The sequence below is a fragment of the Trachurus japonicus genome, chromosome 15, assembly GCF_045865225.1.
Source record: "Trachurus japonicus isolate A0001 chromosome 15, Traja_1.0".
NCBI lineage: Eukaryota > Metazoa > Chordata > Actinopteri > Carangiformes > Carangidae > Trachurus > Trachurus japonicus.
In genome coordinates, this window is record NC_140921.1 from 10,042,937 (window position 1) to 10,067,045 (window position 24,109).

At 42.6% G+C, this 24,109-nt stretch overlaps 3 protein-coding genes across 20 annotated transcripts in view; 1 reads left to right on the forward strand and 2 right to left on the reverse strand.

Moving 5' to 3' along the window:
• Window positions 1-5,877, reverse strand: part of LOC146973207 (mitogen-activated protein kinase kinase kinase kinase 3-like) — a 39,253-nt gene extending 33,376 nt beyond the window's left edge. For 9 of the 16 annotated variants that reach the window (XM_085799493.1, XM_085799487.1, XM_085799478.1 and 6 more), the window contains exon 1: window positions 5,632-5,866. In XM_085799493.1, the coding sequence (XP_085655619.1) occupies window positions 5,632-5,730 (99 nt within the window). In that variant the 5' untranslated portion in view covers window positions 5,731-5,866. Of the gene's footprint in view, window positions 1-5,631 lie in introns of all 16 variants that reach the window. The other 7 variants (XM_085799491.1, XM_085799490.1, XM_085799486.1 and 4 more) reach the window with 1 other exon arrangement.
• Window positions 5,878-6,861: 984 nt separating this feature from the next.
• thumpd2 (THUMP domain containing 2) lies at window positions 6,862-11,588 on the reverse strand. The gene is made up of 11 exons (XM_085799494.1): window positions 11,388-11,588; window positions 10,642-10,780; window positions 9,832-10,305; window positions 9,565-9,701; window positions 9,300-9,377; window positions 9,143-9,195; window positions 8,739-8,826; window positions 8,222-8,293; window positions 8,008-8,122; window positions 7,513-7,633; window positions 6,862-7,396 (listed from the first exon to the last, which is right to left on the reverse strand). The coding sequence occupies exons 1-11, from the start codon at window positions 11,496-11,498 to the stop codon at window positions 7,051-7,053; spliced, it is 1,734 nt and encodes a 577-aa protein (XP_085655620.1). The 5' UTR covers window positions 11,499-11,588; the 3' UTR covers window positions 6,862-7,050.
• Window positions 11,589-18,527: 6,939 nt separating this feature from the next.
• LOC146973209 (uncharacterized) lies at window positions 18,528-23,738 on the forward strand. Of its 3 annotated transcripts, none has more exons than XM_085799496.1 (7): window positions 18,528-18,646; window positions 18,954-19,159; window positions 19,616-19,804; window positions 19,923-20,092; window positions 20,386-20,535; window positions 21,990-22,150; window positions 22,236-23,738. In XM_085799496.1, the coding sequence occupies exons 2-7, from the start codon at window positions 18,974-18,976 to the stop codon at window positions 22,670-22,672; spliced, it is 1,293 nt and encodes a 430-aa protein (XP_085655622.1). In that variant the 5' UTR covers window positions 18,528-18,646; window positions 18,954-18,973; the 3' UTR covers window positions 22,673-23,738. The 3 variants fall into 3 exon arrangements, with proteins under 3 accessions (XP_085655622.1, XP_085655623.1, XP_085655621.1); XM_085799497.1 differs by having other exon boundaries at window positions 19,926-20,092; XM_085799495.1 differs by having other exon boundaries at window positions 21,990-22,156; window positions 22,236-22,940.
• Window positions 23,739-24,109: the final 371 nt, after the last annotated feature.

Sequence of the window (24,109 nt, forward strand, 5' to 3'; positions counted from 1 at the left end):
TTTTGTTCGCCGGCGTAATACCAAAGAATTTGGAAAGATTCACATGATCTGGTGGTGACTATTAGGCTAGTTGTTGTCACAGAGGGTTGTCATGAGTGTGTGTGTTAAGATTTCATGAGTGACAGTAGCAGCTCCTGTACTTTACATTAGTTAAAGCTGCCGAGTGGAGGTTTTCCAGGTCAGAAGCAGCAGCGCAGTGCTGTAAAAAAAAAAAAAAAAAAGTGCATCTGTGCCAGGAAAGCCCACAGACGCCTTCACCTGTCACACCATTATTTCTTTTTGTGTGTGTGTGTGTTTTGGCCCACCCTGCAGAGAGGCGTCACTCCTTTCGCTGTCTGCAGGGCAGTTTCCAAAGCAACATCCATACCCTCTCTAGTCATTTTGTTAATCATTAAGTAGTTAATTAAAGGCGCACATACAAGCTACAGGACCTCACATTTTGACTTTAATAACATGGCTCATCAAAGAGCTGCTAACGCCCTGCCTTAAGATGATGTGGACAACAATTGCCAAGTCATTTGTTTACATAGTTAAAATACATCAAGAGCTTTAAGCAGGAGGTAGACATATCAGGTCTGACAAGTTACTCAGTGGAAGGATTATAAAATATTTATCTTGATATATATTAGAGTGCAACACACACAGTTGTGCACGCTCTAAGAAGGAAAGCATTCCTTTGTAACATCGACACACAAGGTAAGCTTAATAGCCTGAATGCACCGTGACTGTGCATAAAATGACTTCACAATCACAGTGCTACTTTTTACTGGTACATCTGGTTTTGTCCCATACCACCACACTGTGTTAACAACCAGTGTGCAACAGCAGCTATGCAAGTTATCAATGTGTCACTGCACCAGTGGCACAGAGACAAATCCCTGCACAGTACATTAACTGTACTTGGCCAACAGAAACCCGAGAGCCGGGGCTGACGGGGGGACTAAATTTCCGATCTTGATCTTGAACCTCGCTTTGCCTCGGAGCTTTTGTGAATGCCGAGGTTTGAGGTCTGTGTATGTATGTGTGTGTGTGTGTGTGTGTCTCTACCTCAGAGAGAAAACAACTGGAGGAACAGTGACAAAAACAGGATGGTTCTGGCCCAGCAGCTTTTGGTGTGACTCCATAGCCATCTGTGTGTGTGTGTGTGCACGTGTGTGTGTGTCCATGCATGTGACGATACAATCATCTGTGCATGTGTGTGTGTGTGTTATGCCGCAGTTCTTTGCTCTGCTGTCTTCCTCTGCTGAAGCAGTGGGAAACAATAGGACATGGACACGCACACACTCATAAGGAGGAAGTAAAGATTCCTGCATTCCTGGACCATGGCTGCCCAGCTGTGCCACACACACACACACATACACACATACACACAAACACCGAGGCCTGTTCAGAGGAAAATAGTTACCATCACCACATTTATTACTGTTAAGTACATCATACATTAAGAGTGAGTGAATGCATAAACACAGGCCACTTAATAGGGCTTCCTTCAATCGTCTAAGTAACATATTCATCCTTAGTTTAATGAAGGGAAGGGGGACGGTTAAGTCACACCCTGGCAAATCAGTTTACCGTCTTCTTGAAATTGGTGACAGCTCATTTTTAATGCAGTTTAAGGGGATTCACGTTGGAAATTCTTCCCACAAGCGAGGCTCATTTTGACTCATGTCGATTACATGCTACAATGCTATTTGCCAAAGGGGGAGACAGGTAGCGTTGCTTGTTGTCTCTTACGTGAAGTCCAAAAATACCCAGATTCCTGGCATGTTTCAGGAGAACACGCTGCCTCGCCACTGAAATTGATTTGTCATTAACTGATCCCTGCCCCAGCGAAGGCCGCCGCCACCGTCCTCCTCCTCCTCCTCCACTTCCCCAATCCGCAGCCACAGGTACTGTCACCTTGGCAAAAAAACCCCAACCAGTCATCCTATTTAAACAACCTCAGTTACATCAGATCCTGTGTGCTGTTGCTGAATACTTGGCCTGTGTCGTGTTTTCTGAAGCGCAGAGACAGCTAGTGCACTTTTCTCTGTTCGCCTGCAGCAGGTTTTCATGGCTATAGAGCGACAAATTAAGCCGATACTTGTGTTTATTGGAGCTCTTTTTGAAGCTGCCTCGGTGACAAAGTGAGACTGCGAAAGAGAGGAGTGTTGCTGCTCCCCTGCTCCGCCCACCTAAAAGTGACAAATCGATCCAAATCGTATCTTTACCATCGGCGAGCACTCGCTCATTTCAACAGAATGAAAACAGGCCTCCTGAGCGTCTGGTATTCCTCCTCCTCGCTGGTTTGTTTAGTTTTATTTGGTTTAAATCGTCACACACCAAAGTCTGATGGGTAAACACAAGCATGCTGTGTGCAGTCGACTGTCATGTTACTGGAATTTCTTAGTGCACGTTTAAATTGAATCAAACTCCTGCTTTCCTCTGGGAAAGAACACAAGCAGCTTTAGAAATTGGAAATCACTCGGTGCTGTCACCTCCGGTAAATGGCAAGTAGAGAGGCTTTCCTCCAGTATCGACACACACACACACACACACACACCTAATGATTTGTGTTTAGGAAGAGTAAACCACATGTGAACATGTGTAGTTTGCATTATTTGTATCAGACTGTGCTCTAACGTCTCAGCTGGTATGGGACTGTGAGAGCTGCAATTGTGAGATTTTTTAAATCACATTATGTTATTATAATGATAACTGGTACAGTGTGAAACATTATGTAAAGCCATGAATGCTCTTTTGTCCTTTTTCTTTACCACATCGCCCGTGGGGTGTCTGTACAATTTCACCCTGCCTCACCCTGCCTTAAGGAGCAGCTGGAGATTTTCATTAGAGTCTGAATGGGGAGTTTTGGTGCTACTGAATGACCTAAATGCGGTTAAAGTATTTTACTCCCTGCTAAGGACACATTCCTGAGGGAAATTACTAAGTCTATCACCTAAAAATGATCATCATTGCATCATTTTATGGGCACCATCAGCACACAGTATTGGCAGGCTGAAACAAATATTGCTACCTCCCTCACAAAAAGAAAAAAATCTAATGTTCGACACCACAAGCACCCTCTCTGGAGGATCAAACCTGTGATCTCGTGGTCAGTGGGCCTGTCACACCATGAGCCACCGATCCTCCTACTGCTGCAGATCCTCCTAACTCATAACAGACAGAGGGAGAAGAGGCAGGGCCACAAACAGAGGAGAAAACAAGCTAGCTAGAGTTCACACTTTGTTTCCTGCTCAAACATTCCTGTCCGAGCCACAGATTTTCACACAGCGGTAGAACCAAATATAGGCATCACTGTGAGGTTTAACCAAGAGCCCCGCTGCTTGGAAGCACAACCTTTAATCCAGAGGTTTCAGGTTTGAGCACCCCCCACCCACCCCCAAGTGTCCTTCAGCAAAACTTCTGTTGTTCCCATGACGCAGAGCATCAGTTACATAATGAAGCAACAAGCGAGAAATGAAAACTCTTTCTGTTATGTTTATGTTGCATGATCGCAGCGTGGTTTCCAGCCTTGATAATTGTTTATAGGAGTGGACATTAATCAGCTGCCCGTTTGTGACACATCAAGCAGACGAGTTGGCTCTGAGCTGCCAGCCTGGTGGAGAGATTATGTCAGACCTATCTGCCTGCAACTAGGCAAAGATACTGGACTTAAATTTAGAAACAAACAAGATTAGACACAGCATGGAGGGGTGCAATATGGAAAAAAAAACACACAATAATGGAATGAAATGATGACAGAGAGCAAGGTGTTTAGAAAGTACAGGTGTGTAATAGAAGCTGTGAGTTCATAAGGACCTGAAATCTGTCACATCTCTGGCCTTTTGGATACTTTATGTTCCTGTAATTACCACAAAGACTCTGGAGGTTAACCAAACATCATCTAGTCCTATTAAAGCATTTAATGAATCTCCTCTCTGCCAAAAGCTCTCTCTCCGTCTCTCTCTCCCACTCTCTCTCACATAACAGTGAAATCAAATTCCACAACAAAGCGACTGCAACACAAACAACTACAGAGCTGAGAGTGGCTATAGTAATCAACTTGCATAACCTGACTGATAAACAGTATAGAACAACTTCGAAAAAAAATCATTTTAATATTTCAATCAATACCTCTTTTTCATACCAGCACTGCATGCTTTCCCTGGGGGTTATCAGACATTAGGCATGTCCTATATGTTGTAATGTTATTATAGAATCATAGACTGACTCTACTTATGTCTGAAGCACTCAGCCGAGGATTTATAGCAATCTAATCCTGCAGGATGGCATTTGTTTTGTACTGCAGCTTTACTTCACAGCTCCCTGTGATGGTATCATACATTTTACATGACATGAAACAACCCTACAGCGTCCACACAATGTTTTCTAAACTGTGCAACTTTACAAATATGACTTGCAATTGCTCATAGGTGATACCAATCCATCTGACTGCGATGGAGTTGGGTTGGTAATTCAGGAACTGGCTTCCCATTTGGATCATCCAAACACAGGGCCCGGCCGAGGAGAAAGTGTGGGACCAAAAGAAAACAGCTACAAGGCCACGCAGAAAAAAACATCTCAGTTCCTTAATAAGAAAAAGTGTGACTAATCCTTACTTATGTCGAAATGTGATTATGAACAATAGCTCGATATTACGGGTTCTTGGTGGCGGTGTTGTTGCAGCTTGCTCAACCCCTTTGCGCCTTTAGCCAAAACTGGATTTCCAGTTTCCAGGCAGGCAGCTGTCAGTCTCTGTCAGAGGTGCAAAGAAAAACAACAACCGAGGAGGCACTTTTAACTAATTCTGCAGCTGGCTCCTCGCTAATGGTGACCCTATGGGTTTAGTTTGTGCTCCCGTGCACGTAACAAATCACTGCTTGTTGACATGTTGTCAAAAAAACGTTCCCACGGCTCCCTCAGCTAAAAGAGCCTCGTTAGCTTCTTGATGCTAATCAGACTAGCTGCGCCCGTTGTCGGACAGCTAAAGGCTAAACGTCTATTATCGGACATGTCTAAATAAAATCATTATTTTTCCAATATTAACGTTAGCTATTCGCTATAATGTTTAGACGACGGCCACAGTTGACGATGTGTGAGCAGACATGTCGCGATTTCTTTGTAACTATTCGTACTTATTTTGTGTTTTTGGTCGACAAATACAGATTTAACGTAGCCTTCCGTTAGTGAAGGTTTACAGTAAACGTCAATGCTAGCTTGGGTTATTTATGATGATTTCTCAGCACCAAGGCAATGTAGCTACTGTAAAAACATTTAAAATATATGAAAGACGTTGTCGGTAAATAGTCGGTGGAGAAAGGCCAAAACAATAACACGCACACACAAAACATAAGCGGAGAGAAGAGCAGCCTTGGCTGTGTCCGATAATGGAACCTGCTAGGTGTATGAGTAGCCGATTACATACTGCCATCAGTAAACACCAACACGAACAAAGATGGGTCTTTTTTTTTTAAAGGTTGCTTGTTGTGAATAGCTACAGTGTTGAGTTTTTCCGCTGTTTTGGTAACACACATGCATGCGCCACAAACAAAAGCCTGTAAATCAGCCATAAACGTCTAACACCCCCCTCCGCTCTATGTCCGATAAAGGAACTCGGCCGCTGCTTCTTCCCTCACTGCAGTTTTTTACCTTGTACACATCTCCGTATGTGCCGCTTCCTATCCTCTGGATCAGCTCGAAATCCTCCTGCGGATTCCGCCGGGACAGGTCGACACTGGAGTTCATCATTTCCACTGCCGATTACGGCGCCGATCGATCGCGCACAGTTGACGAACCCCCGACAACGTACGAACACAGATATTTTAAGAAAAACATACGGCGTCAGAAAATCCCAGCCCGACTCAAGTGTAGCTCCAACATGGCTTCCAATGCGCATTGCGCATGCGCAGTGGACATGATGGCCTTCCCTGTCCATGGAGGCTGGCCGGAGCGACGGGGCTATTGTACTTGAGATATTTGTGTTTTTCCTTTTAATATGGTGTGGTGTAAAACTGAAAAAACAAAACAACGGAAAAACCACTTAATCATTTATTAACGTATGTAAATTAAAAATTAAAACAGTCATTAAAATAACAGTGGAACAAGCCTTTAGACCTAATTTTAATTCAACCCTATGTAGATTTCATTTCCTGTGTAAATCCATGCAATAACCCTAATCTGGACAACCAACAAAAAAAACCACAGGAAGTTTACAGCTGAGGGTGAAATGAATGAAAACACTAAGCCCGGTGTGGCCTTGTCTAGACTTTCAAATGTAAAACTGGGCTAAGCAGGGCTAAACAGCGGCAGATGGCAACATTGTGATTCAGTTGATGGGATCTGTTATAAAAGCTGGACAAAAGTCCCATTACGGAAAACTTTACAGTTACGACTCCCTTTACAGCAACGGAAAGGAAAATAGTGATATGTGGCCCCCAGAGGCTAAATTCTGCCATTTTCATAATTTGCCTCAAAACCACATTTTCCACAATCTGCTGTATCTCTGTCAGCAGACACTAGCTAATGGGGAATATGACATAAATTCCATACATAATATATGTAACATCAACACAACAAGTTTTGTAATCTCCTTTTATTCTCAAAGGAAATAAATCTTCCAAAATATACAGTAGTAGAAAAAGAACAAATACTGACACTGGTCCGAAATCTTATTGGTCTGATGAGTTTTTCTCAGGAGCCAAATACAAGTTGATTGAATAATGTTTGCTAAAATACTCAGCCTTTGGACAATCTGATATATCTGTAAACCATTTTAAATCTTGAGTAGGAAGTAGTGACAGGCTTGGGCTTGTGTACTCCTGACAGGTTACAGAATAATTTACCTTTCAATCTGTCGCTCATGCAACTTCCATAGGTCACAACAACTCAACATTTCTCATGGTTTCTTCAAAATATATATTTCTACAAAACATTTGTGGTAAAAAACAGTAATAAAAAAATAAAATCATGTTTCAGAGTAGTCACTTTACAGCATGGCGTTTCATTATAACTACTTATTTTTCATAAGTAATCAAATAAACAAGTAATAACTTTTAAATGTGACTTCCATTACAGTATCTTGATATATTTATGGATAAGTCCATCTATTGCTCCTAAACTGACCCTCTGGGTTGTCTGGTGCTTCAAAGAGGACAGAGGTGGAGGCGCACTGTGCTGTATCTCAGGGTGTGTGTCTGTTTCCTGAGTAGGTGAGGATTTCACAACCTGATGGGTTTGGAAAGTCTGTTTCTTTGTGGGACATAGAGAAGGAGATCTGCAGTCTTGTGTTCCCGTTTGAGGTTTTGCCCCCTGGTTAGATGTTGGTTGAGTGTCTTTTTGTGTCAGGAGTTTTTTCAGGACACAGGATAATTGAGGACTCAGGAGGAGAACCAGGGTACCACCAACACAGAGGACTCTAGGCACATAAACATTAATCAAATTAATTTCTTGTTTCCTCAGGCTACGAATTATGCACAGCACATGAACACATACAGACACGAATCAGTAAACTATGTTATTTATTGAACCGACCTCTCCATCTCAGTCAAAATGACTGGCAGGTTGGCAGCCATGTCTGTTTTGGTGCCGAACTTCTTGCCAAACGGCAGGTCACACACCACAGCATCCACGCTGTCATTGGCCAGAGGCAGCTCTGCAGAGGAGGGAAGACAAGCAGCAACAGGTAATGTAGCACAGCAAGGGTTCACGCTCACCTCTCACTCCCACTGCTGAAATAAATGGAGTTTGATCTCTAAAAGCTACACACAGATCCAAAAGGAAGACATCTCCACACAAGGAAACATATTCTAAACAACTGCATTTCAAAGTGCGTGTCAAGGAATTAGTGATGATTTTATATATTCATGTAAGGTCATATTTTCATCTCTTTCTACTACCCCTCTAAACAACTTCAAATTCAAATTGATTATACAGGAGCACACACCTCTGGACACTCTGCATATGAACATGAAGTTCATGTCAAAAGTTCATGTAACCGGTTTGATGGCATCATTACTCGTGTCTTACCCATAGATGAAGCCTTCAGCAGCTGTACAGTGTTTCCCAGCTCTGCAAACTCAATGTTCTCATTGGCCTTCTGCAGCTGTCTATCGTCAATGTCCACACCCAGGAAACGGGCAGCCTGAACATCCCACAGAAACAGTGAGACATCAGACTATAATAGTGGTGTTTCAATTCAACGTTATGTATTTTGTGCATTTACATAGCTCTCTGCCCAGACCTTGTGTTCCTGCGCTGCTTCTATTAAGATGGTCCCCACCCCACACATTGGGTCGACTATACAGAAACCTGGCTGGGAACAGGAGATAACATACAGTGTCGTTAGTCACAGTGCCACGGTGACTGTAAAGCAATATTACATCACAGTCCAACCGGTGAGCATGCAAATACTTCAGAACAAAGACTGTCGAGTTCTAGACAACCATAGATTGAGCTACAAGTTCGACAATGAGGACAGCTTTAGTAGCCTATAGCAGCTTTAAGGCTGAGTGGTCACTTTTAATGAGTCTAGATCTGCCATGCTTTATCAGCACAATGGTGAAACAAAGACAAACTGTGAATTTGTCTACAACAAAGACAGCAGAACCATTTGCTTGCATCATGTTATGATGCTTTCTGATTTACATACATAAAAGCTGCTGTATACATCATAAAGTGGTTTCCTTATAGATTATATGAGCCACATACACAGTAAAAATTACAGCCTTAGAGATACAAAGAGCTGTGTGTGTTGATACCTGTATGTCAGCCAGTGAGGCCATAGCCCAGGATACTGTAGACCTCAGTCCTGTGGTTTTAATGTAGCTGCGGTTAGCCAGAGGTAACCTGAAGGAAAAGAATGAGACTCATATTAACACGACTACTTATTAAATCAAAACAATCTACAATTAGACACAGGTCTACAACCCTCTACCATGTCTAAATCCACAATTCCTCAAATATTTGGATATGTCATCAGCACCTGCTGTTGGCGAGAAATCTACTAAGTGAGGTTGTTGGCCACAGATCCAAATATTACATAAACTAAGACAATGAGTTGAACTTGCAGCAGAGAAAGCACAACATTACATGGAATTTAAGTAGATTAGCTTTGATCAAAGTCTTATTCTTTCAGTGTAGAGAGGAAGTTTCAGTCAATTACCTGGTCAGTGGAATCCCCAGTAGGCAGTGGTCATCACTCAAATAAACATTTACCTGCAGAAAAGAACCAGAAACTGATGATCTGTCATTTTCAAGGGCAGACATGAGAGCAGAAACCCTGTGATAAACAACAACAGGAAGAACACAGCCAAGTTTACCTCCAGCTGTGGGTTCTTCAGATCAGCTTTCCAGCCCAGCAGCCTGCTCAAACCTACTCCAATCACTTTGCTCACCTCCTGTGGTAAATATATTTTGCACACACACACACATTATTCCTCTGAACATATAGTTATTTACAGTGATTTTACATTGGGGGTATTCTGTATATCCATTTTTCAATTTGATGGAGAGATCACAGTGATAAAATGTGCAACTTTTGCAAGATTTTTTAAAGATGGTCACATGCATTTTAATTTCCACTACCTGTGTGCTGAAGTGCCGAGTCAAAGATCCAGTACACTTGCAGCTGATCCTGAAAGAGACGGGGGCAGAGGAGGTAATCTCTGGTTTGATCTTGCTGGGTTGCAGTAGAGTCTTATCTTCTCGTCCAGTTGCCTTCACTTAATTACAGAGGAAAATATGTAAAGAAAAAAAAAAGATATTAACAATGGAAAGGAGAACATGCCAGCCTCAAAAAGTAAATTAATGACAGCTGACGTAAGAATAAAACAAACAAAAAAATATGATTACCGTGTTCCATATTTTCCTGAGTACAGTCCTCTATGTTATGTATTTTCATGCAGCCGCTTTCAACATCATGGTCTATCCCTGTTGTTTCATGGACATCAGACTCCTCTTCATTATTCCTCTTCATCTTTTTCCCCAGTGTCTGGCCTCCAACTAAACCGGTTTCTCTGTTTATTTTTTCTTCTCTTTTTCTCTTCTTTTCCAGTGTCTCAGCTCCATTTTCTTCCTCCCCACTCTGTTCTCCTGTACTCTTTCCAGTCTCCACATTGCACTTCTCCTCCTCTTCCCTCTGTTCTTCACTCCCTCTCCCCTCCTCCTCCTCTGCCTTCCTCTTCACTGCCAGGGCAGCGCTCACTGTCTTCTCAGTGCTTCTCTTGTTGCCCAGCTCCCCCTGCAGGCGGCTCCAAGTCACTACAGCATTGGTCCATTGATTCTTATCACCCAGCAGTCTGGACTGCAGCACAGACACTGCCTTAGCTGTTGAGTAGCACAGAGAACACAACAGTAAGTCAAAAATGCAGATTAAAGTGAATGAAGTCAAGTTTCTCCTTGTGATTTCTCTTTCAACTATATAGATTATGGTGTCATGGCAGTAACTGTGGGGCATTCATCAGATTAAAATCACATTTTTCTGATGAGATAAACTAAAACAGAAAATACACAAACACACTAGACACATTAATTAGAAATGCTAACAAATTTAAGAAGAAGGATGAAAGCCTGATACAATACCTGAGATATGCTATGTTATTTTTCATTATAGGTATCAGTGTATAGGTAGGTAGTATCAGTGCAAATGTGTCAGGCTGGTACCTCGGTTGCTGTGGGTGGACAGCTGCACAGGTGGGTCATGTTTCAAGAGGAGGAAGAGCCTCTCTGCTGCCTTCAGCTGAATGAGTCTGTCCATCCTGGCGGAGGAACTGAACAACACTTTACCTGTCATCTGAGACACCTGGACACACACAAGAGCAAAAAGAGAAAGCAGGTGTTTTCAGTCTTTTACCTTGAGATAGAGTAATTATAACAGATATTATCAGATTGAGAAACCTTCAATCAAACTCTGAGCACTGTTGGAGGATCTAATCCATAGATATATATGGATCTAATCGACCAGCAGCATGAATGCGCAGCAATGACGTGACGCAATCACGTCAGGGTTCCATGGAAACCAACATCACCTACCCAGTAGCAGGCAGCGTGTTTTTCCTAACAAAGCGCTCAGTCAGTGTAAGTATTACACACTATCGCACAATTTTAAATGTTTATAACGACAGGATTTGTCATTTAATAACTTTAGAGACGTAAACAGCTCGTGTCGTTTGAGTGACATTACTGTGTTCATGATAATGAGGGCAGCGACAGAAAAACTGAGACAAACGTTAAGTTAGCTGTTGACTTATGTAAATCAAAAAGCCTGAAGCAAGTTGAACAATAATAATCTTTTATGTAGTGAAACCTGATATCAAAACTTCCCACTTAATGCTGAGAAAGGAGACTGAAAATAGCTAGATGAGGAGTAGGGGGTTATGTGTGCTCACTCATACTGACTAAATACGCACATCTTCGGCTGCCAGCTTCCTCTTCACCTCGTCGGTAACGAACGGCTCCATCCCGTTACCGGCCGTGCAGTAGTACCGCACCAACCCGCCGTCGTCTCCCGGTTCTGTCATTATTTATTATGTCGTAAAACGTGTTCAATATCAAGACACGCTCGCATCTACTGGTAAAAGCCCGCCATATTGGAATGTTTGTTTACACCGGAAACGGAAATGCGTCACCAGGCTGCAGTGTGTAGTCTTGACCAGTGGGGGTCTCTCTAGCACTAGCGCAAAAAAGAAAGAAAAGTGGAAACAATCTAGTAGGACATAGCCTATTAATCGTAAAATTGATCACAGCCTGAATGCAATGATGTGTCACCAGCGCTCAGATTTATTCACATTGCCCCCCCCCCCCCCCACCTTTTCAATAATAATAACAATATGCTAATTTGTGACGACAGCACAACAAGCCTTTTTCATCTTGTGTTTCATTTCATTTTAATAATGCTGAATTGAACTAAATCTCTTATCAGCACACATGCATAGCTACTCCTTTTATTACTCAACTGCCTCTAGGACAACATTAGGTATTCAGACAGGGAGAAACTTTCTACAAAACATCAACAAACCACAAATGCCCAAGTGCACACATTAAATACACACTGGTTCAGGCAGATACACAAACACGCACACGCACACACACACTTCTGCTGCAGTGTAGTACCCAGAGGCAACTCTGAACAGGTGTTTCTCCCAAAGCTGCAAGGAAATCTCTAATAAACCCTTCAGCAGCAAAAACCGCTTCCACACAATTCTGACTTTCCTCCTCTATCTGTTGAAGTCAGATCCTCCTTCCATCTGTGTCTCAACACTTCACTCACTAAATCCCTTTCTTATCTGTGTCTCTCCTCCTGCTCGGTCACACGCTCCCTAACACTTTTTAATCTCCCCTCTTTTCTCTGTTCGACATTTTAATGACCCCAAACATATTTAATCCCCTTACTTCAGTTGATGAAGGAGCGTTCTGCTTGTCGCCTTGTCCCATAAACCTCTCAAACGCTGACAGGACTGGTGTGACCTGCCACTTTGTTGTGCACGCTCATAACAATATAAAGAGTTATGGCAAGGACATATATTTATATAACAGCAAACATGAGTATTACTTAAGATTGATGTAATATTGCCTCAGCGTGTGAGGATTTTTATCCCCTTGTACAAGTACTGTAACACAAACAAATCAAATGATATAAAGATATGAAGAGTATGTTACATTTCCAGATGAGTAGCAATTGGCAGCTGACTATATAAAACTTGACTTATCCTTCCACCAATCCACTGTAAATCAGAATTTGTGTAAAGGACAAAAAGAAACCACCTGTATAAAATAAAGGTGAAGAAGACATACCACATAGTCTGACAAAGTCCTACGTCAGGAATTTGAAGTTACATAATTCGACACAATGAATCTCTGTAAAATCTCTGCCAGTCTTAAGATCAGAGAGATTGTCTTCTTGAGGATCATGGGCTGGGAACCTGTTGCTGATTTGGATCTGTGAGACCAACTGAAGCACCCCCAGCCTCACAAAGAATCTACTCTTTCTCTTTCAGTGACATTTTTATTTTAGTAACTGTGAGTCTTAAGTGGCTGGAGGGGTCAAAGTAGAAATCCAGCAGTGCATAAATCTCAAAAGTTTTGTGGCAAAGAAATGCATTAGAGTTGTAACAGACACAGAGACAGTGAGATGGGAGAAAATGATATCTTTCAAGCGACATTACAAATGTTCATTGTGACATGTTGCAAAATAAAGTATGCCAGATTCTTTTAAATAATATGCATCTAGTACTGAAAAGAAACAGACCAAAACTAAACCAAAGTCAGCTGAGATCAGGGACATGGAGGTGCTACCATTATGCACCTGACTCAGTGGCTTTTACAACAATAAGCCAAGAGGGAACCATGTCTAGGGTAACTAGCCTCCCGACTCAGCAAGAAGAAAAGAAAGCCATAAAAGTTCACACTACGACCTAAAGAATTTCTATAAGATGCAGTGTCTGAACAATCAAAAAGGGCAGGCAAACAAACAAAAAAACCTAGACCTAAAACCTGAACAATGACAAACTCTGCCGCTGCAAACTGCACCAGCTGTTCACCTCTGAACTGCAAAGAGGCAGCAGTGCCTCAATCTCATGGTTGAAAGGACAGGAAACGTCTAATATGCTCTGCATTTCTTTCACTTCACCCCATGCCCCCAATCCTCAACATCCCCACTTTATCATTCTCATTTTCAGTAAAGTGCTCTTCCATTTCAACCTATTCCAACACTACATCCATCTATTTTTTCCACTGAGTGTGACTCTTTGCCTTCAGTCCTTCCACATCTCCAACCTATTACTAGTCATTCATTTCTCTTATTTTCTCCCAATTCACTTCCTATCAGGATTGGAGACCCTCAGAGTCTCTATTGCTTAGCCCCAGCTGTCAATTTCATTTCTTAGCCGCTTTTACCTATTTTATCCTTCCTTTCCTCCATCAGTAGCTGTTTCACCCCCACATTTTCCATCTCTCAATCTTTTTCTGTTTTTCAACATCTGTTTGGCGTTTCTCTGGCTTTCTGTTCCTTTATGGCACTGTTCAAAGACTATTTCTTCCCTCACCTTTTTATAGACATTTGAAGGATGCTATTTATTTTTTCATAGTTGCCAATCTTCCTTTTCTCTGTCACACTCTAAGGACTCTAAAGAAATTGTGGGAAATGTTGATGTTGAGATGAGAACGGGAGGCAAGCAGATAGTGAATGAAAATGGATGATAAAGATTCCTGTAAATTTGTTGGAGAGTAAGCAAAAAGTTGAAATGACCTTTCACCTTGAACATTTGACTGAATATAACCTGCTAACCTGCTAATGTGTAGCCTAAGTGCTTGGTGTTACAAATGCCCAAATGTACCAAAAATTATTTTACTTGTAGGGTTATAATTACCAATTCCAATTAGGTTTAAACAGAGCTCAGTGCTAACATCTACAATGGTAACTCACCATATTAGTAGTAGATGGATCCTTTTTCCTTATGTTATCAATTATGGATTATGTCATATGCACTCGCACTATGTTATTTGTATCCCCACAGTGGAAAATGTTTTTGCTTCATTTCATTTATTTGACAAATTGTTTTTGTCAGTCTGTGTTGTTGGTTCCCAGAAAAACAGCAACAAAAAATGCCTGAATGTTTTTTCCCTTCTTTCGGATATCAAATAGTTTCCATAACAATCCCTCTGTTCATCCGACCTCTGGACACACTGTGGCTCATTACATCCAGCATCTTGCAGAGGCCCCATTACTCTAAAATGCTCCACATATGATCTTTATTGGACTGTAAGATGAACGCTGATTTGTACAGTCAAGGTCAGTTTTGATTAAAATCAAAGTTGCTTTTATGGGGCTTTTACCTAACGAGACACTATTCAGGTTTCACTTTTTCTCTGTCACTCTCGCTCTTTTTAGAGTAAAATCCCAGGACTACTTTTCATCAGCCCATAATATTGGACGTATCCATGTAGAAAGGAGACATTAATACTCCTTTCAACAGCTGCCATTTGCAATAATTAGCTCCACTGCTGCTAAATGAACACAACAGCTTCTCAAAATGGATGCCGTCTGGCACACCAGCCATGGAATGATATATTACTGTACATTAAACTTGTTTTTATTCCGCTCCACACCCCATAAATGATCGGATGAAGGAGGATAAATACAGAAAGGGGGGGGGGGGGTGCAGACGAGGAAGATGGGAAGGGGAGAGTGGAGGAAAAGAGAGGGGGGTGAGGAGAAATAATGATGAAGGCAAAGAGGCACAGAAGTGAGAGAAAAAGAAATGGAGGGAAACAGATAAACAGATTAATGCTAATGCATGGAGGGGGGCACACGGTGGCTTTGTTTCACTACTCCATCATATTGAACTAATTAGTGCAACCTTGGTTACTAAGTGTTTATGCAGAGCTCAAGGCTGATGAGGTTTGAAGGGGACATTAATGTAAACAGTGTGCACAGACACTTGACCTCAACCTGGCAGAAGTCCATTTATTGACCGAAATAATTAACAAACGAAGTGAAAATGAAGCGGAGTTTAAGTTATTACAAAGAAATGAGGAGTCAGAGCAGCTCTGCAGTATGACAACATGATGTAATTTGTTCAGGGAGTGAGCGTCCCAGCCTCCTCCTCCTCCTCTTCCTCCTCCTCCCATTTAGTAATTGTTCCCCTCAATATTTTTAATGCACAATGTTGGGGTGAGACCAAGACCTGGCAATTTCCCATCTTAAATTTTGTAGCTAGGTCATGGGACAACAAATTTAACAATTGCCAAGATAAGTGGGCAACTTTATGTGCTGCAGAAGACCCAGGGATGTGTGACGCTTTGCAAAGATCAAGTCTTGGGGGCTTTGTGACATTTTAGCCATGTGAACATGTTACCATCAGCTACAGTGAACTGTTACTGTTGATTTTATACATTAGAAAATAGATCAGCACACAACAAGGTCGGCTACAATTTTCCAAAATAAGGTATAGTTAATTGGTGGACACTGGCAGGATTAGGGTCAGACTGTGCTCAGTTGCTGATATTAATCCTACATGCACATGCATTCACACAATGTTACTGTATATTTCATAACTGAAATTTGAACTTTTAAGTTTCAAGTCCCCATGACGTCAGTTTTGAATTGCTTTAATTGTAGGGTACGTTTAGGTTCAGATTAAAATTAGATTAGGGGTAGATTAGAGTTCAGATTACGGATTCAGGGTTACGTCTTAGTTTCAGGTTCAGGTTCAGGTTTAGGATGGGGTTTGGTTTGGGCAAGACAAATAGTTAGGATTAAGATATTTCCCCAGGGAACTGATGTAATCAATGTGCCATTCAAAGTGATAGAAACACAACTGTGTGTGCCTTGAATCCACCTGTCTTTCCTCTTCTTGACTCCATCCACCCCCTCTTTCCTATCTCTCTTCTGTCATCATTTCATTCCTAACCCCCCCACCCCCCCATCACCACTTGAGTTTTCTTTCCTCTAATCTTAACTTCACTGTCAGATGGAAATGAGACCTTTACGATGAGACAGAGTGAAAACATCTGAGACAGAGGGGAACCACTGAATTTTCTCCACCTCACTGTGCATGTGTGAATGAATGCCTCCATGTGCGTTTCTGACTGCCAATATGCAATATGTGTGTACGTCTGTGATGTGAGCACATTTAAATATTTACTGCTTTCAGAGGACTGTGAGGTGTGTCAAAAGGGCTAAACATCCGTGGAGAGAGCGGAGCGGAGCGAGACCATGAGAGAGGGGAAGAGAAAAATACACGTTCTCTTCCAGCCGCAGAGCTAAACCGGTAAACACTGCATCAAACTGACAGAAGCTATCAAAATCAACAATAACGAGAGAAATGGGGAAGAGCAGGAGGCTGGGAAGCAGAGTGGTGGGAGAGGAAGATGCTCAGGGAGAGAGAGAGAAGGAAGGGGGAGGGAGGAGACAGAAATGAGGAAAAGTGTGTGTGCTGGTCCATGTGTGGTGTTTCGTGCTGCAAGTGTGCGACTCAGAGGTTCACTGTCTTCAATTTTTTAAACACCAACACGTCATTGTCAAATGCCAAATGTACCGCGTCAGCCTGCCGCACTTACTGTAAAATGTGAGCGCACAAAGTTACAGATAATTATCTTGTGCACCTCAGATTTCACGATAAAAAGGTTATTTAATTTTGTTTTAACCAGTTTGCTTTAGTGCATAAACATAACAGATACAGTTTTGGTTATTGGACTAACATTTCTAGAAAACTGGGCAGGAGGAGTTAGCCATGTCTCTAACAGAGAAATAGCAATCGCTGTAAGTCGCTGCTAGTAAGCCCAATATTCACTCAGCTGTGGTTTAGTCTCTCAACCAACTCCTTAGGGACACATCTCACTCTTCAGCAGCTAAATGCTCCACTTTGTTTACAAGCTAGTTGCTAATTTTGGCTTTGTGCTGTTTGGAGCAGGACAGGTAGCACTCAGAGAAACAGCTGCTGCCTGCTGTGTCTGGAAATGAGGCCAACAGAAGCAGTGGGACTGAACCAAGACAGAACAGTGACAATGCCAGAGAAACCAAAACAATGAGCTGAAGGATCCACAAAGAACGACCTTCTTAAAGTTGCACAGTCATTTGATGCTTTGATTTAATCTCCCAAGTCCCTCCACCTTGCAATGCTAAGCAATATAAAAGTATAACAGCACTTGAAATGGCTTCTATACTTTTAGCAGAAAGAAAAAAAATGAAAAGAAATCTGCTTGTTAAAGTGACATTACATAACTGAACCCTTGATTGTAAGTTGAATATAATAAATTGAAATACAGTTTATAATACAAAGTGAAAGATCCTGCAACCTTAATTCAAATGATTGAAAGACGAAACGTCCACATTAACCTGAACAATGGTCCAAAAACGCTTGTGTGGGAAATTTCATTTAGCTACAGAAACTCTGAGGCCTGACAGTGCACAAGCCCTTGTCCCAGTTAACAAAGAACATCTCTCACACTACATAAAATCCCAAATCCCCTTGCCCCATATTTTATCAAGTAAAAAAAAGTCAACATCACACCACCACCAAGGCCACTGTTCCATTTAGCTAAATAAAAAAGCTGAAAGCCCTTGGCCTATTTTTTTCTTTTTTTTCAACGTTTGACACAGCCATAAAGAGTTTGCAGCTATTACTTTCATTCTCAATGACCTCTGGTTTCTTTCAGGGAGCCCCCCCTCGCCTCCAGCACAAGAAGGATTAGTTTAATTTCACTATCATGCATTCAATTCAAGATAACATTATAAGAAAGAGTGAAAAATAACTATTCTCTGAGGTTTTAATTCTCTGTGCAGCAGCAACAACAGAGACAGGCAACAAAAACCCCTCTCAGATGGAGATTAGTAGGACTAAATCTTAACAGGCTGAGGATCTTTGGCCTTGAGGACGTGACAAACCGTTTCACAGCGGCTGCATTTCCTCATCTCAGTGGCTAGGGGGAGGTCTAGGTTTACTGTTGAGCTACACTCTTGCTGCTGTGTTGTCTTGAATAATCTCTTTACTGCAGCAGGCGGGGGCTAGAGGAGGAAGCAGGGAGGTGAAGAGAAAACAACACAGGCCGGCCGGCCGACTGGCTGCATGACTGGCTGAAACTTAGCTCGCTGCAGTGACAGAGAGATTAGATGCGACTGAAACGCTGCTGGACTCACAGTGTGAAATGTTAAGCTGCTGTTTTTGAGGTATTTGGGAAATGTTATGTCCTGTTGTTGGTATGATGAAGGAACATAAATGTGTTTTGTTTTGCATCTGCCTTTGATTGTGTGTAGACTGTAAGACACTCACCACTTGTGTTTAAAACCCTTAAGGCCATAGTGTATCATGGGATGTCTATGATTATGTAAAAAAGAAAATAACAACCCCATTCACTGTACTCACCACTGATTCACTTTTGGTACTAGTTGCTCACTGCTGAAGGTTTGTTTATGTGCTCTATTACTCCTTTTTATCAGATATTTACAATATTTACCTGTTTGTCACTATTCACAGAGACACACACAGACATCATCATGGGCCAGACGTTCTCATCAGAGGAAGATCTTTCTCAAATGAAGGATGCAGTTGGTTCTGTCCTCTTCAACGCCATGACTGAGGGCGGTGCCGTGCCTGACCTGGGAGTCGTCCACCCCCTCCTCCTCACTAATCGTGATGAGAGCTCGGACAGCCGTGACCGCCTCCAGGAACAACTGCAACAGGTTAATAAGATGTAAAAGATGAGATGAATTGGGGGCGATGATTATTCTGCTCACGAGTAAAAAATATTGAGGAGAGGCCGAGGGAGCAGAAAACATTAGGTGACCTGAAATAAAGACAGAGGGGGTGAACTGACTCATCGATTTCACCTTTAAGTCCACTGAGTTGTGAAGTGCAGGTGAAGATGAACCGAAGTGGAAAGAAAGATGATGTTGCCTTGACACACTTAAGAAGGAGTGATGGTGTAAAATGAGGCACCACTCATACTATCAGCAGTGTAGGTCCTGTTTCGGATCATAAAGAGGTCACAAATCAATACAGCGGGCCAACAAGGAGCGATAGGATGATGACAGAATGATGCTGTTCACACTTGGTCTTAAAAAGAAGAGGGAGAACTAACTCTCCTTCCATTTTTATTTCATTGAGACAGGCGTTTCTGTTCATTTCTCCTCACTCAGCTGCAGGGAAACATTGGGAACAAGGCACCCACCTACCTGAAGGATCTGATTGGCCGACTGGCGACCTTCTCGGACGAGCCACGCCTGGCTGGCTTGGTGGGATTAGTGGTCTCCATGGTGATGGATATGGTCCACACAACATCGAGACAGACATCGAAGGGGAAGTCAGCTGGGTCGTCATCTGGCCAGGTACAAAACTGGCGAAGGGGGATTATCTTTTATATAGTTATTGTAAATTATTGTTATTGTAGTAAATTTGAAAATCAAACACAAAAAAATGTAAACATCCTATAATTTTCATCCACAGCAGAGAGTGTGGGAGCTCCAGGAGGTGATGGAGGAGTACCTGAAGCGCTGCAGGATCAACCTGAACGACAAAAACAAGCTGATCCAGGACTCTGTCAGACTCGAGGCTCAGTTCAGCCTCACTCTGACTCAGCTGAAGACCTGTATGCTGGGCGGAGCCTGTGACTCCAGGTGAGTGGATATGATAGCAAAACAGAGGATGGCATCACACAGCAGAGCAGCAGCGAAAGTATTATAGTATTATTTAATCAGATTTAAAGGTCCAGTGTGTAAAATGAGGGGAAAACAGTGACATCTAGCATTCCGATTCTATTATTTATCTTACTACTTACTTACTTACTACTTATACAAATATATTCATTGGTAGTCTATTCAGATTTTGCCAATAAACCTTGACAAATATTACACACTTGATCTTTAATATAAAACTGTGAAGACTCATTAGAGTTTTCTTCCGTCTCCAGGTCTCTGAGGTACTGGGCCAGTGCAGCAGCATTTCACACCCAGATGTTGATTCACCTGGCTGCACTTGAGGGTCAGGTTGAGCCCCTGTCTGCAAGGGCTGTTCTGGAGCAATATATGGAAGACCTGACACAGATCATCCCTGCTTACAGGTAAGACACTAAGACATGCAGCAATCTACCAATCAAATGTAGTTGAAAGTTGTCATTGCTTTGGCAGCAGCAGCCTCCAAATCAGACGCTGCATGGGAAACACTAATGGCTGTCGGGTACACCATGTACACCATGTACACTATGGCAGAAAAAGTGAGCTACAAGTCAAGAATAACATCTCTTCTTTTCTTAATGTTTGACTCAGAGATGAAAGGTTAGGTTCCAAATCTAATCTTCAGTTTCACTTTGAACAAATGCCTGCTTGTCGCTGACCTATAAGTCAGGAAGGGTGGAAAGGATGATCTCTCATTGAAGTAGACTCTAGCCCTGCTGTATGCTGATGGAAACTTGGATTTAAACTCTCCTGTTGTCCGTCTGGGTCAAATTTACCCAATCTGTTCCCTTCCTCCATCCTTCCCTCTTTCCCTCCTTTCTCCCTTCCTTCTTTCCACAATCCTTTTCCCCTCCTTCCTTCCTTCCTTGAACCAATCTGTTCCCTCCCTCCATCTTTCTTTCCTTCCTTTCTCCCTTCCTTCTTTCCACAATCCCTTTTCCTTCCTTCCTTCCTTCCTTCCTTCCTTCCTTCCTTCCTTCCTTCCTTCCTTCCTTCCTTCCTTCCTTCCTTCCTTCCTTCCTTCCTCCCTTCTTTCCCTTTGTCCATCCTTCCGATTCCTTCTTTGACCTAATCTGTTCCCTCCCTCCATCTTTCTTTCCTTCCTTTTTCTCTTCCCTTTTCCTTCCTTCCTTCCTTTTTGACCCAATTGACCCAATCTGTTCCCTCCCCCCATCTATCTTTCCTTAATTTTTCCCATCCTTCCTTCCCTCCCTTCGCCCTTCCTGCCTTCCTTCTTTCCCTTCGTCCTTCCTTCCTTGACCCAGGAGGACAACAGAAGGGTTAAATATGCCACGTTAGATGGTGCTGGAGTTTGGGACCCTTGCAGGCATGTGAAAAACATGCATGCAAATAAAATACATAGTGGAAGTACAAACACTGACTTTCTTTTGTGTTGTCAGGCAGCAAACACACAGACACTTGAGGGGAGGCAGGATCCTACAGTAATAAAGCAAACCTGACAGCGGAAACCACAGCCACACTGGGCCGGCCTGTCTGCTTTAAGACAAGCTTTCCAACGCGCTCCAAATCTGACAACAAAAAAACACACATACACACAAAAAAGCTCATCAGACTGTCAGGAAAGTCTAGCCCCAAACTTTTTAGCTTCACAGCAAAGATCCAGATGGGAAGAGACAAAAGCTGCCGTCATGATATAATCATCATCGTGTGAGCATGAAAGACAAAACAGCTGTTTCATCAATGAGTTTTTAAACCCAGTGACCAACAGCCTCTTAACCAGTATCCTAGCAACATCTCATCATTATAATATGATCAACCCATGTTTCTGTCTATTTTAATATCCATGCAACTAATTCCTCCCACTGTGTCTTCATTACAGGAGATATAAAGCTACTACGGTGTGTGTTGTGAAGTGTCGTGGGGCTCATGACCCCTCTGACGAGGTGCCAGAGGAGGGATCCATGACAGGACTCACTGTGACAGACAGAGAGATGGGAAAGAGTGTCACCGTCCCTCTGTCCACCTTGCAGGCAGAGACAGGTAGACGTTGTTTCACTAATCAAGAAAAATGTCCGAGCCAGTCTGAGTCACATCGTGTTTAACTGAGCTAAGTTGCTCTTCACAGGGAAAAGAGTCTCTGGACCTGATAACACCTCTTCGTCGCCCTCCATTAACCTGGACCTGATCACCTCAGATCAGTACGCCCAGGCATATTTGGAGCATCTGTTCTCTGAGAAGGGCCCTGTAGCCGAGCTGGAGAGCTACTTTAATAAGGCGAGAGACAATCTGCGAACGCTGCGGACTCTCCCAGGATGTACAAACAAGACAGGGGTGAGAGCTGGGACAGAACAAAGTGACGGAGTGCATCTTAAAGAGCGGGCAGGGGGAATAAATGCAGAGCAAAGAGAGGATGGGGGCAGAGGTCGCAGACAAGACGAGACGGAGAGCAGAGGAAGAGGAGAGGAGAGCAATCAGAGAGATGAAAGTTTGAAAATGAGTATAGTGGAGACGCAGCCGGGGGAAAGCCTCGATCACTGTGTTTACAGAGCGCCAAGTACATAAAAGCAGTGATCAGGCAGCAGCCACATCACGTCAGCTCTCTACTGGAGAGGAACAACTCAGAAACATGAAGGATGTCAGAACCTTGTCTGTAATTTATTGTTGGATAGAAGGTGAAAGGCAGGTTTAACTGATTTTGTCTGCACATTTGTTTTGGAGAAATGCGCACAGAAGATTATTTATAACGTTAAGTTTGTTGGTTTCAGTAAATCTATGCAAGTATGTGCCACTCATTTCTAGCTGGACACTTTTTGTATGTATTTGTACAGTGCCAAAATACAAAATAGGAAAAGTAGAAAAAAATAAAAAATAAAAATCACAGAACAATTATAGGATGAATATGACAGATGCACTAGCTGAGCCAGAACAGCTAAGAGGCTTATTGTGTGGTTCTTCTTAACAAGTCAGCATCAAATCTCAAGAGCAAAATAGCTACAGACAACAATTAGGCAATGATCTGTGCAAACCCAAGATTACAGCGCTGTTATAGTTGCATATTTTGCCGTTTTCTAAAATAGCAGGAGTTGAATTGCAGATTCTGGGACCAAGGAGAGACATTTTAAATTTGGCCTTGATCATATAAGCTGCGAGTTAAATCTATACAGCCCCTCAGATTCCCACAGTGCATAGAAGCTTGTAATGCTGATACATCAGGCAAAAAAAGTGACATTACATGGTGCAAAGTCACTGTCAGTGTGTGTGGCACAAATTTCCACTTTAAGCACGTTAGCAACACCTTTACCTTGCTGCGGATACGGAGGCGAGAGAGCAAGAGAGAGAGAGAAATGTCCAACTCTGTGCTGATGGCAGCCTCTGGCGGGGATGAATATGTGCAAATCAAATTCATTTTTCCCCTGAGAGATCGCCTTTGAAACAGACATCATATTTGATGATGTGAATGATGAGCTCTGTAGTCACACTCTGTAACCATGGCAAAACACATTTCTGTAGTTCCTAATCGCCGTGGAGTGACCGATAGAAATATCTGTCACTGTGCGTCACACCTGCTCAAGCCTGCAAGTGTAAATGTAAAACCTCAACTTGTAATAAAGTGGAAATATTAATATTGATAATGTGTCAGTTAATGAATGTAGCTGGGAGAAATATGGACTTGAATCACACGGCTGCCACTCTCATGGCTCCAAACTCTTGTGGAAAAGGTCACACGGCATAACAAGCAGTCCAAGGGAACACACAGGCTCGGAACATGGGCAATTTGAGTGACGTTCACACAGGAGACATGGCACTTTTCGCTGAGTGTTTTTGTCACTCAGGGAGGTTGAAAAGATGCTTTTCCCTCTCAATATTACGGTGAGGGATGCAGCAGGTGGGCGAGCGGCACAGGAAGGAGCTCTTTTGTGGCGTTGGCTGGCAGCGCTGTGTGAATGTCAAGCCAGGAGGGAGAGAGAGAGAGAGTGTGTGTATTTGTGTGTGGGTGTG

Bases quoted from the DNA above. Each gene is read 5' to 3' on its own strand.
- LOC146973209 (XM_085799495.1), top strand. From the start codon at position 18,974: ATGGGCCAGACGTTCTCATCAGAGGAAGATCTTTCTCAAATGAAGGAT. The intron at 19,160-19,615 runs GTTAATAAGATG...CTCCTCACTCAG, and splicing joins TCCAGGAACAACTGCAACAG to CTGCAGGGAAACATTGGGAA. The intron at 22,157-22,235 runs GTTGTTTCACTA...TGCTCTTCACAG, and splicing joins GCAGGCAGAGACAGGTAGAC to GGAAAAGAGTCTCTGGACCT.
- thumpd2 (XM_085799494.1), bottom strand. From the start codon at position 11,498: ATGACAGAACCGGGAGACGACGGCGGGTTGGTGCGGTACTACTGCACG. The intron at 9,378-9,564 runs GTAGTGGAAATT...TATTTACCACAG, and splicing joins CTCGGCACTTCAGCACACAG to GAGGTGAGCAAAGTGATTGG. The intron at 8,123-8,221 runs GTCTGGGCAGAG...TGGGATGTTCAG, and splicing joins AAGCAGCGCAGGAACACAAG to GCTGCCCGTTTCCTGGGTGT.